Source organism: Rhinocladiella mackenziei (genome assembly GCF_000835555.1).
Source record: "Rhinocladiella mackenziei CBS 650.93 unplaced genomic scaffold supercont1.2, whole genome shotgun sequence".
NCBI lineage: Eukaryota > Fungi > Ascomycota > Eurotiomycetes > Chaetothyriales > Herpotrichiellaceae > Rhinocladiella > Rhinocladiella mackenziei.
The window spans coordinates 3,591,081-3,603,469 of NW_013550603.1; the positions used below are offsets into that span (position 1 = coordinate 3,591,081).

General features: G+C 49.8%; 4 protein-coding genes across 4 annotated transcripts; 2 read left to right on the top strand and 2 right to left on the bottom strand.

Annotated features, from left to right (window-relative positions):
• Positions 1 to 55: 55 nt before the first annotated feature.
• Z518_03064 (uncharacterized protein) lies at positions 56 to 2,276 on the bottom strand (the record flags this gene model as incomplete). Its single annotated transcript, XM_013420090.1, has 13 exons — positions 56 to 122; positions 186 to 639; positions 691 to 883; positions 938 to 1,015; positions 1,070 to 1,242; positions 1,292 to 1,407; positions 1,455 to 1,513; positions 1,560 to 1,588; positions 1,639 to 1,652; positions 1,703 to 1,829; positions 1,875 to 1,976; positions 2,029 to 2,101; positions 2,148 to 2,276. 13 exons carry the CDS (start codon positions 2,274 to 2,276, stop codon positions 56 to 58), a joined length of 1,614 nt encoding a protein of 537 aa, XP_013275544.1.
• A 577-nt stretch (positions 2,277 to 2,853) lies between these two features.
• Positions 2,854 to 4,121, top strand: Z518_03065 (uncharacterized protein; the record flags this gene model as incomplete). The annotated part of the gene is made up of 3 exons (XM_013420091.1): positions 2,854 to 3,482; positions 3,533 to 3,655; positions 3,704 to 4,121. 3 exons carry the CDS (start codon positions 2,854 to 2,856, stop codon positions 4,119 to 4,121), a joined length of 1,170 nt encoding a protein of 389 aa, XP_013275545.1.
• A 648-nt stretch (positions 4,122 to 4,769) lies between these two features.
• Z518_03066 (uncharacterized protein) lies at positions 4,770 to 6,647 on the top strand (the record flags this gene model as incomplete). The annotated part of the gene is made up of 2 exons (XM_013420092.1): positions 4,770 to 4,956; positions 5,044 to 6,647. The coding sequence occupies 2 exons, from the start codon at positions 4,770 to 4,772 to the stop codon at positions 6,645 to 6,647; spliced, it is 1,791 nt and encodes a 596-aa protein (XP_013275546.1).
• Positions 6,648 to 10,351: 3,704 nt separating this feature from the next.
• Z518_03067 (uncharacterized protein) lies at positions 10,352 to 11,881 on the bottom strand (the record flags this gene model as incomplete). Its single annotated transcript, XM_013420093.1, has 2 exons — positions 10,352 to 11,562; positions 11,614 to 11,881. 2 exons carry the CDS (start codon positions 11,879 to 11,881, stop codon positions 10,352 to 10,354), a joined length of 1,479 nt encoding a protein of 492 aa, XP_013275547.1.
• Between the last annotated feature and the right edge of the window lie 508 nt (positions 11,882 to 12,389).

Consider the following 12,389-nt stretch of genomic DNA (forward strand, 5'->3'; position numbering starts at 1 on the left):
TATTGTCATGAAACAGTGCGCGGCTAACCAAGCACGGATTGGTAGTGGTCATGTTTCAAACCGATTTGTGGACTTGACCTGAATCCCGCACTTGGTCCTCAGTCCGGGGACCAATATAATGACTATACAAGTTGTTAGCTTCTATCCCTATCGCATCCTCTGGAACCATGATATGAGCAACTTACTTCTTTGCGCCAAAATACCACCACCAAAGCGCGAAAAAGAAAATGAACGCAGCAATCACCACCGCGTAGTTCATGTTCGCGCTCGTCACGGGGCTGACAGGCGGGAAGAACAGAATGACCGAGATGAAAATCGTCCAGAGGATGGCAATATAATTGATGGGTTTCTGCCAGATACCGAGCTGGAAGGGGCCCTTGGCGATAGGGTGTTTCTTGTCGTAGTACAGACGGCCCGCAATGACGGCGATGTATGAGAAATCCATGGCTGGGGCAGTCACGCCGAAAATGCCGTTTATGGTCTGCGCGCTGCCGAGGGCGATGAGGTTGAGGAGGCAGCAGAAGATGACGACGACCCAGACGCTGTAGAGGGGGGTTTGGGTGTATTTGTTCATTTTGCGGAGTGTATGGGAGAAGGGGAATGCTTCGTCGCGTGCGAGAGCGAAGCAGGTTCGGGTGTCTGAAAGCATTGCGGTGATACCTATAGTGCCCGAGGGTTAGCATGGGTGACAAGTTTCGAGGGAAAGAGACTTTCCTGTGAAAAATTGGATTAAAATGGGCCAGAACCAGAGTGCCAGACCACCTTTTTTCCCTGCGGCGTTGTAATAGACCTGTGCCGCTGGGTTTCCCATGGGGGAACTAAGGGTATCAAGAAGATCACCGGCACAGAAACCCAAGGCAATGTTGAGCATCACACCGAAGAACTGGTTTCGTGTCGTCAGTTTGTGTGTGTGACGCATTGGACTAATGATACACACCCATGTTACGAGGACAGCCTGAAAGATTGCCACTGGACCAGAGATTGCCGCATTATGCAATTCCTCACTGATATGTGCCTGAAGAAGGTCAGTCTGTACGTCCCGGACCGACATCTGGTTGAAATCTCATACTGTAGCATCATAGTCGGTCATAGTCCAAGCCACAGAGAGGTATCCGATCAAAAATGAAAATCCTCGACTTCCCCATCCCGAACCATCGATAACATGACCGAAGACGTAGCTGGCAGAATGCTTGTTGTCCGTAAGAACGAGAAGGGCGATTGTGACTGCGACTGAACCGAGCACTGCGGACAGCTGAGAAGTGGAAGATGTTTGATTAGGGATAAGACTTACGGTTGATAGGGGCAAACCACCTAATGGTCTGGCTGAGAGCCTTCGAAGGGAAAGAGCAGATTATTCCATGGCAAATAAGAACGCCTATACTGACCGCCACTGTGTGCTCTGCTGTTCTGATTTGGGTCAGATAGGCTCTCTTTGAACGATTGTTTCTTCGTACGGCACATAAGAGAAAGTTCCATCTTCCTGGATTGAGCCCATGGAGGCTGCAGCAAGAATCTGTGTCTATAAGTAAACATAGCTTCGGTGGGAGTAATGTGCGTACCATCTGTCCTACCGAATAACCCACACTAGCTTTTTGAAAGTGAGTTTTCTACTGGAATTTTCGCTGTCTCAAATCTTACCAACACCTGCCGTCCTGCCGTAGTCAGCGACTTGCAAACCATCAATGTCATGAAATGTCCTCACTGTCCCAAAAAGTTACTCCATCCAATAATCCAGGCTGCCAGTGGAACTTTATCCTCTGGAAAGACGTGCTTGGTGACAAAATACATGCCACCTGACGTAGGATATGCGGAAACCAGTTCGGCAACTGCTATGTCAATTCGGGGATTGATGATTCAAGCCGTGTTACACTCACTTGATAGTGCAATGCATAGTGCAAAGAATGACCCGGAGAACCAACACCAAATCGCAGTAGCCGGACCACCGGCAGCCAATGGAGAATACCATGACGCGGAGACTACGTGTAAAATTTAGATGGAGGCCTGAAATAGGGGGAAGTATAGACCGACCCGAGCCCAAGACTCCCATGATTGAAATGGCATAGGATAAAGTCGACCATCTCGTAAATTCGCGCCGAAATTCCTAATCCTGATTAGTACTTATGTTGCCGGTGGTCACTCCTACCGACCTGTTTATAGCCAATATGTCTGAGTAAATCATCGTCGGCGTCAGTGATTGATCCTCTAGCAATGGATTCTTCACTAGATGTCACAGGATCAACGTTGACCTTTTGATCTTTCTGGGCGGAATCTGCCATATCAAAACCGATAAAAAAAAAAGGGTTTCTCGATGAATGACGGCTTGGAAGCGGACTTTTTCACAATGGTGGACTCGATTGAAACGTAACACAATGCAAGGCTGTGGAACAGAAAGGATTCGAGTTGGTCATATATATGACTTTGGCTTATCTTTGATTGGCACAGTTATCGTGGTTCCAACAGGGGCTACAGTACCTAGGAAAGTCTGTCAGAAAATTAGGGTGGATGAAAGTCCAGGGAAATAGCACCAAGCTGCCGTTCGCCGACTGCCTCGATCTGTGGGCAATCTAGAATGTCCTGGTCCATAGCACGCCACCGTCAACTGGTGGCGATAGGCCAGCATTATCGGTGGTAGAGGCGGTTCGAGCGCTTAAAGCGGTCGGTTATTCGAGTTGGGATAGACGACACCGACACAGCAAAGGTGGTGCCCGCTTCCTACCGGCCGCCAAGCGAATCCCATACAAGCGCTGGATATCAATGCTTCAAGTTGATCAAATCCATGAGTTCAAGAATTGAAGACCAGGCGGAGGGAACAACCTCGAAGAGACGATGGCATGGTCTACAAGGCAACCAAAAATGGAAAGTCGTTCGATACACTTCCTCCCGCCAAGTCTCGTCACGTGTGCAGTACTTCTCCTTTCTGTCGCCAGCCTGATTTATTATTGGAGCTTGCGGCATCGAGGCCGGCGGAGGGACAAGTTCCATCTTGGGGAAGCCCCGGAGGAGGAGAAGATCCCTCGTTCAAGTACAGAAATCCGGCCCCTACTCGACCTCGATGTCGCCTCGACCAACCCCCATCCCTATCGACCGTGGAAGTCCGGCAAGTTTGTCATGTCCATGGGAATTCAACAGGTCAAGCATGAGGAGTGGCTATGGCTCGACAATCGATACTGGGAAGAGCAGGAGCTGCGAAGGCACTTGTTGGAGACGCAAAGAGAGGGAGTCTTTCAAATGCTCCCCGGATCTGAGGCGGCTTGTAGCGAGACCCTCCAGTTGATTGTTGACTATGTCACCAAACGCTTCCCTCATCTCTTCTTTATCATGGATGACAAACCAGACTACCTCCACAACAAGCTCACTGGTCTGACATTCAAAATCACGGAGCCGTATGACATGCCACCCCTGCAGATTGCCGCCCAGCTGGTCATGGAGGATCTTAATGTGCTGGCTCGCGGACATGGTGGTGACCCCGACCAGTACTATCTGTGAGTCGACGACGATGTCCCCCCTAGAGCGACGGCTAATATGAGAGAAGAGTAGCAAGCTTCAGCATGGCACCGGCAGGCTGGCACCTGGAAGAGCGCATTGGTTGGCCCCTGTGGAAGATACACTCACCAGTACCGCTTTGGCAGGACACGATTCGAAAATCAGTGGAACGGTATGCGATAGCCCATGGAATTGCAAAATACTGGCTCACATCAGACAGATATTTCCTCAAGATGAAGCCTGACTGTCCGATTGCACGACACAACTTCTTCATCCAGACAAACGACGTGTTATTCCAGCAAGACCCTTTCCTCACCGAACTGCCTGGACCGCCGAAAGTCGAAGATATTCGGCTGAGACACGAAAGACAGACATTGAGAAGACTGCCCAAGACGGAGGCAATTCTCTTCACGGTCAGAACATATATGACACCTTTGCTGGAGCTACAGGACGACATCGAGAGTGTGAGAGAGTTGCTGGGGGCGATTCGAGCAATGCCGCCGGAGATGGCTAGGTATAAAGGCTGGCCGATGTGGGGGAAGGTCGTTGAAAGATGGTGTGAACAACGTCTCCGAGGCGCAAAAAGGGAGCCGGTCAACGACCACGGAAATGCATTTCAGGTGGACGGTACCGCTTGACAGCGACAAAGTCCTTGGGGAATGGCGACTGTCACATCCTGTCACAGATTCGAGGGAACTTATGTCGGTGAAGGCATGGACCGGCATGCAAAGACATGCATATGGCCGTATTTGACGCAATGATGGCTAGGACGTCAGGATGTCGGGATGCCAGTTGTCAAAAGCACCATGCGTAACCAATGAATCCCCCCTTCCCCTGCTGCTCACTCAAAATGAACCTTGATGGCTTGCCAGAATGCCCGGAACTAGCCAGCCGGCCCGTGGAATCCGCATTCGCTTGTTGCGAGTGATGGGGGAGATTCCACCAATCCAATGATGCCTCCGCGGCAAGCCTCTTCAACTTGGGGAAGAATCCCTCTTCAAACTGATAAGCATTGTTATCTCAGTTCTCCCCTCTCCCACTCCGCTGCTCTCTCTTCTCTCTTGCTTTGACCGACTGTCGGTCCGAATTAGCTTTCACCCTTCGTCTATCTTGTGAAAATCAACCTTAATATAGTCACCGACGAAATCCTGTCATGTTTCTGACTTGGAAAGAGAAGGACCTCCTTGGGCTACTTTTTTTGGCCTTCAGTTGACTTGGGGGTCCTGGGGCGAAACCCCATCAGCCCATAAGGGACACACCCCTGGGGAGCAGGGTCGCCAATCAAAATGGTCCCGCACCACCCGGCGGCCAACTCCAACGCTATAATGAACTCCCCTCCAGGCGCCACTTCAGCGAATAAAGCCAAATCTGGCATCTCCATGCCGGGTGTCCGGGCACAGATCAAGCGTGGCCGAACTGGTTGCTTTACCTGTCGACGGCGACGAAAGAAATGTGATGAGACCAAGCCACAATGTACGTCACAGAGTCCCTCCCTCCCACTCTCTCTTCTCATCAGACGACCATGTGAGCTGACGTAGAGTGTTGGTGTGTGAATTTTAGGCATTGGTTGTCTCCGGAGTGGTTACATCTGCGAGGGATATCCCGCTATCGTCAGATATGAAGAACATAAAACCAAGAGACTATCTCAAAGTCAAAGCCAGTCGCCTGAAGGTCAGGCTCAATGTCCAAGTCAGATTCCGGCACAGACGTCGCCGGCGATACACAATGTCAATTCGGCAGCGACTGTCGCGCAACAAACAACGGTAGAGGGCAATGACGCCTTTCTCCACTGGTTTCTTCCGGATGATACCACGGACAATTTCGGTGTCATGGTCAATTATGGCAATTCCAATCTGTCCACGGCCATGGACGGGTCGATCATGGAATATCCTCAAATGGACACGGCAACTTCGACGCTACAACAACAACTATCGTATCAACTTCAGCAACGGCAGCAGAGCTCAGAAGCAGAAATTCCCCGAAGTATTCCCTTCCTGATAAACGGCGTCGATTCGCGGACCGAGCAAAAGTTCTTTTTTCACTTTACAAACGTGACGTCACGCGTGCTCACTATTTCCAACAACGAGAAGAATCCTCTGTTGACGATCGTGCTGCCTCGTAGCCTCGACGACCCCATGATATCCAAGGCCATCGCGTGCTTGGGAGGTTCTCATCTCGCTAACCTACAGCCCGAATCAGAACTACAGACACAAGCCGAGAAAAATCGCATCCTGAAGAACGCGGTCACTCAACAAACGGCTCGGATGATGGCCCTGAGAGCCTCGGGCCCAAGACAAACCAGCGCCGAATTCGAAGCCATACTGACCAGTACACTTTTGTTATGCCTCTACGAGATTTCCGAGGGATCGGGTAATCTGACATGGCGCGTCCGACTCGATGAAGCGCGAGACTTAATCCAAGATGCTCTGAGAGTATCATGCCGCGGCAATCACGACATGTCTTGTTCTCTACAGGCCCTGTCGTCCCTGGGCATCGACCAATTCCTCCTCGACTTCTTCGTCTACCACGACATTCTGGCCGGGGTGACCGACCCAATGCACCAGCCGCTGCTAAAATCGACGTTGCGTGCCTCCTCCCAGACTGAAGATGAAGTCTACATGATTGGCGTCGACAACGGGCTCTTTGACTTGATCGCGCAGATCGTCGGGCTACGTTCCAGCGCCCGAACTCACGGCCGGTCCAACCCCGTCGTCATCTTCGAAGCCATCCAGATCTGGGAAGCGCTGGATGCTTGGAAACCCAACACGGACGACCGTGACCAGACGCTTGCGTTCTCCGCGTACACGTCCGCCCTGTTTGTCTGGCTCTACTCCATTATCTACCCGGATAACATAGGCGACGACAAGGTGAAAATAGCCGTCCGGAACGGGCTGGACAACATGCACCAGATCCAGGCCAGAGGTGTTCTGGCTTTTTTGCTCTTTCCCGCTTTTGTCCTGGGCATTGCTAGTGTCACGCCCGAACATCGCTCCGAGATATCAGCCGTGTTTGAGCGGTTGAGGAATTTCAGTGCCCTGGGCAATGTCAAGCTGGCATATGAGGTGGTGAAACGGTCCTGGCTGGATTATGGGAGGGGCATACCTCGATCGTGGGATTGGATTCAACAAATGGAGGTGAACAGAATTAGTCTGCCTGTCACTTGAGTCGAGTTCGAGCGTTGTTTGATCCCGTCTCTTTAGTCCTGAATCATGATATCAGAGTTGTCTTCCGCCTTGAACTCGCAACCCGTTCTCATCAGTATCAGCCTGAGCATGAAAAACTACAGCTTTTCTACCAACCAAACTGAGACCCAACTCCCGATCCTCGATGCCTTAGTTGGTTTGACCCAAGTAACCGAGAAATTGCTGGGGGGTTCTGGTTTCCATCAAAAGTTTTACCATTTTGATTTTTTGGCCTTTGTCTTCCTTTGGTTTTGGTCAGGTCAGGTAGTGTGTGGATTGTTGCAATTGATGGATGCGACAGTTACAATAGTCTCCAGTCTCAGTCGGGGTTGCCCGCCAGAGTTGACACTGATTGCCAACAAGAGGTTTGTGTAAAGAGGTTGAGTGAATTCTGGTTCGCTAATATGCCCGAGAAGGAGGTCTGGTAAGGATTTCAGCCCAGTAGGTAAGGAATTTAACGTCTGTCACAACGGAGGATTGTGGTAAGCTTCGTCCCCGGATTGCGTCCATGACTCCGAACGACAGACCATGGATGACGAACCGCCTCGACGATTCGAGTGCCTTGAGCAAGAAAGAAACGAGGATGTCTAAGAAAGGAAGGAGTTTCGTGAGGCGCTAGACTCGTCGGGAAGAGAGAAGATAAGAACTCACACACTGAGGGGGACTTTTGCTGAATCTTATTCGTACTCTGCTGTGGGGCCCATGCTCTGAGCGCTTCGCGCGATTCGCATATCGGAGTAACCTTGTACGCCATGGTCATGCTTATGGAGTTCGGAGTATCTTTGCACAGGAGGATTGACTAGTGATATCCGCTAGAAACGGGGTTTTCCACATCGGGCTCGATTGATTCCAAAGGAAATGGATGGATGGGATGGTGTTCTGATGATGTGACAGGAAGCAGGCACGGAAGATTGACGCAAAGTTTTGCTCATTGAAAGTAGGCATCATGGCCGCGCTTCAATCGAGAAGTTTTTGAATTGAATTGACCATCCTTCCAGCAGCGTTATTGCTGTGTCCATTGTCAAGATCTGGTTGAGAGGAAGATATCTTGAAGCCCAAAATTGTGTTCGTAGTGGATTGTTCGGCACCGCTTATGTACCCGCCAGACGTGAGCTCCTATCACGCTGATTTTTGACCTCAATCGTCCAGCACTTCCACTTCTTTTCTTCCTCTATCTTTCCTCGACGATATCAAAACGTCAAAGGTCCTCTAGCACAAACATGAATTCGAGGAATTATGCTGATGATCCTGTTTGTGAGCTTGAGTGGTCTTGAAACTTGTCTGACTGCCTCGCCACCTACCGAAGAACCCGAAGAACTTTCAACGGGAGCGCTCGTGCCGCCGAACCATCTCAACGAAAATGGCGATACTCACGACTCTCTTTCCTTCTTCGAACAGCTTTTGAAGTTCTTGCCACTGAGCTCGAGAAGATCCATAACGCAGATAAGGCAAATGACAGGACGAGACGAAGTGGAAGAGATGGGTCCGCCATAGCCTAGCTTTGCTACACATCAACAGCACTTCTACTCAATAGCTGGGCGACCATCGCCGTTGATTTGGGGCTGTCGACTGCTGTTGTCATTACGGCTGGTCATTGTCTTTGTGTTATCACATATCTTACGACCATACTAACATCATTGGCGAATCTTGCCTCGAGCCCCCTTTTTGATTGGACAAAGCCATTGTTGCACAACGCCGAGCCACTCTCAGTTCAAGACGTCAAAACACCTTGTCCAGCCTTGGTGAGAGGAGTTTCCGAAAGCTTTGAAGAATCATCTGGAGAAGGGCGTCAAGACTCTTTATCCATGACTTATAGTGCCCTCTTGACTTTTCTCGGCTCTCGGAAGACCGGTTTTCGATCTGAGTGACATCCCTCTGTCTGGCCTTCCAGGCATTTCCGTCTCTGTCACAGACTCAAGGGGCAAGTGCACCTGAATGTGCAAGGAGAGTGGCGACTGCGTACCAACCGTCAGGCCTCCTGTTTAACCAAGGTCTGAGTATACCAGTTACCTACATTGGTCTGCCGCAAGGCCGCAGGAGATAAACTGTCCCCATTGATAGTTATCAACAAAAACATTGCCGAGGGCCAAGTTCGAGGAGATTGATCGAAGAGAGTATCATCCCCAATATCCTCCACTTCAAAATGGTTTGGGATGAGATGATCTCTACTCTTCACCACTGTAAATGCCCAAGCCTAGGTAGGTAGTGGTGCCTTGGACTTCTCTTTGTAAAGACAACCGGGAATCTTCTTCACGATCTCGATCGATCTTTCTGACCGCCCAAAAATGGTGTATTAGGGTCTTGTACCTGTTGATTTCTCAATATGAGTGATATATCAGCCATCCGGGATCTTGATTCTCCGTTGAAGGGTCAAGATTGGGAGCTGTATAGGCCCGATGAATCATCACAGAAGCCAGTTTTGATATAAAATTTCCCTTCATTCTCAATGTTTCACTGGTCTCTACACTCTCCTCCCACCACCGATCTTCCTTTTCAGGTCTGCAAATAATTCATCAAGCAAGTTCCCCTTCTTCCCTCTCTATATATGAGAGAAATACACTCTTCTCGCTCGCTTCACAGCATCCCGGTCACCTCAGACCTCAAAAACCGGTGCTTCAGCAGCCAAACCCCTCTTCAATCCGAGGGTAGGCTATCGCTTCCCCGTTATCGTTCAATTTCCTGCCTGCGAAAAGCGTCTCGCGGGTTTCCAGGCAAAGTCGCAGTCGAATGTCACCTGAACATCACCACCTCAACCGATCTCAACCCTTACTTCCAGACCGACCGATCGCGGCCTTCTGCGCCCCTTTGGCCACATACACTCTTCACAGAGTAGACAGATGATCTCACGGGAGATCATCTCCAGAGGAGATTCACTGCACAGAGGAAATGGAGATGCCTTATACGACTACACAATATTGCTTCGACAAAAAACGCATCTCCGCCTCCTCGCCTCGACCGCTGGCAAACCCACAAAGAGCGGAAAGAACGATGGAATAGCACCCTGCGGTGCGCTCAAATAACTGTCTTAGTGCCCCTTTTCCTGGGTCTGTACGTGTGCTGAGTCACTGATATCAAAACAAAAAACAAGAATAAACATCAAATCGAGTCAATCGGATCTTTTCAGTTCAACATAATGTAAAGTCTTTGATCTTCCGATCTCGTTCTGTCTCATCCCAACTTAGTCCTCCTGTGCATAAATCTTGGCGGGTATCATATCATGCGCATCCTGTCCCTTCCCTTCTGGTGACATAGTCCCCAAGTCTACAACGACGAAATTGAAAGTGTGAACCATGCTCCAACCTGAGCGGCAATCAACGACCTTGGATGGTCCTGTGCGAATGCAATCGAATGCATATGGTCATACTCGAGTTTAACGCGAAGAGGACTCGCCCCCTTTCTCAACATCATGACCAAGGTCTCCGGCACGTGATCAAACGGAGTCGGCGCATTATCTTGGTAGCATTTGGATGCAAAGTCTCCCGAGAAGTCTGGTTTTCATATTTTGACTTTGATCATAGTGCCGCTTTTCGATAATGTGTACGTGATAGTCCTTGATTGGCATGACAACAAGGCCCCTCTTCCACTAGGACGGTTTGATGTTGCTCTTGGAGTTTGGAAGTCGTCCGACAATCAGAGAGATGTTTCCATGCGAAGTCGAAGCCGTTATCTCAACAAGGCCAGCAACACTAAAGAATCACGTTTCGAATAGCCATGGTGGAATGGTGAGAAGGTCTCTCTTCAGTTGCCTCGGGCTTCTCATTTCTTTTTACCGCTTCATCATAAGCCTCCTTGCAAAGCTCCGAGACCTTCTCACCCCAAAAAAATGTTTTCAATTCTTTCTCCAGTTTCTTCCATTGGCGAGCTTCATAGTATTTATCCAAAAACTGTTGCATGACGGATTTCCACGCTGGCGGCGGATGCTGGCCATTCTGTAGAGCAGTGGCAATCATCATATTGGCCCACAGATGGCATCTTCGATCAGGGGCCCTATGTGTTGGAGTTTGACGCAGAGCAACGGTGGTCAAAGCCTTTAAAGCTGTTTCATAGAAGCCGGTCAGTTTATCCTGGAAGTGGATGAATCGGAGCAGGTAGCAGAAGGCTACCAAGCCGTGCGAGAGGAATCGTTCTGTCTGTGTCGTTTGGAGAGTGGAAAGACGGTGTAGATCTTCGAGGGTGGTTTGCATTTTCGGCCGGGAAGTCATTTCGACGTGTTCTTCCATGAATGGCACTGAGAATCGTGCTATCAGGGAGGTCAACTCCGATAAAAGGCGAATCATTTGCAGGGAGAGGACTCCGGTGAGACCGATGTCACAGAACCCTTGAGGTAATTTGGATAGCATCTCACAAACTTCGGGTTTGAAAGGATGGGTCATGTATATGGGCAACTCTGCGTTTTGCACCAGTTGGCCAGACTGTCGAGGGGTATCATCGGACATAGAGTCCGCTGCGAATAAGAATGACCATAACGATTCGTAGGCGGCGACGTTGGCTTGTAGCAATCGTTCCCAAGGAGTGGTCGGATTGATAACGCCTCTAATTTTGATCATTTGCCGCATGCCGGAGACGTGAGCGGTGGCAGCAGTATGATCACCGAGAATATAATCGATGGTGCCCAAAGTAGCGACGGTCAAGATGGTGGTGTCGTCGGCACATTCTTGTGGGTTTTGAAGTCGAGCGCGAAGTTTGGTCATGACATTTCCTCGATGGAAGGCAAAAGCGTTATCTTCACGGGCAGATCGACCTTGACTGGCCAACGAGGTAGCTCGACATAAAGCAATCAAGCCTTCAAAGTAGAGGTCGGATTGGAGAGCAAAAGGCCAAAGAAGGCTCAGGTACGGGTTGGGATAGCCATCGAAAGCAAATGCTCGACCATGTTGAGGGCCCCAAACCTGCATGACTAAAAGCTGGATCAGCTTCTTTTATCTCGGGATAGAAGGCGTCATCTCACAATATTGGGCCATGTTGGCGACACATGTAGTTGTTGGAATGGGATAAGTTTGAAAAGGATCAAGCTGGAGGCCATTGGTAGGGGATTTTCGAATTGGAGATTGTTTGGCTAGCGCCATTTGGAGGAGCTGCTGTTTGGACCCTTGGATCTTGAACTTGAGTTGATTTGGATGAAGAACATTTCGTTTAGGACGGCGGTGTTTGACGGTATGCCGTTTGGCCCAGGATTGAGGGGTGGTGATGGACAAGGCCAAAACTGGTTCCGGCATGGTGGCGTCGTGCGGAAGATAGCCAGATCAAATCATGATTCTTTCTGAAGAATGATCGGAGAGGGTGAAAGAATTCAAGTCCGAGGAAATGATGTTTTTGAGGGCGGCACAGGAGGCTATCGACCGACAGAGGGATGATCTCGTTGAGGTATAGTGTAGACGATGGGGAATGTTTGCTCGCCGAGGGTGATTTCTGCTTACGCAAAGGCTCAATGCTATTCAATTTTGCGGTGTAGCAAGAGGAAGAAAATAATATCGAAGAAATACACTTCTTTAGGGAGGATGCCTAGAGCCGAACCGATAGGCGATGTCTAGGCTCTTAGGCCGGAGGAACTTCATCTGGCTCAGTTCTAAGCGTCTCGCATGGTGATATCGGTGGCAGAGAAACATGGAACAGTGGCAACAATGTTCAGGAATTACTTGAGCGGAACCCTTCTATCATGAACAGCCCATTCCCAAACCGACTCTAACCTGAAACATATGCAAGTCACCCTCTGTTCTGTCATGT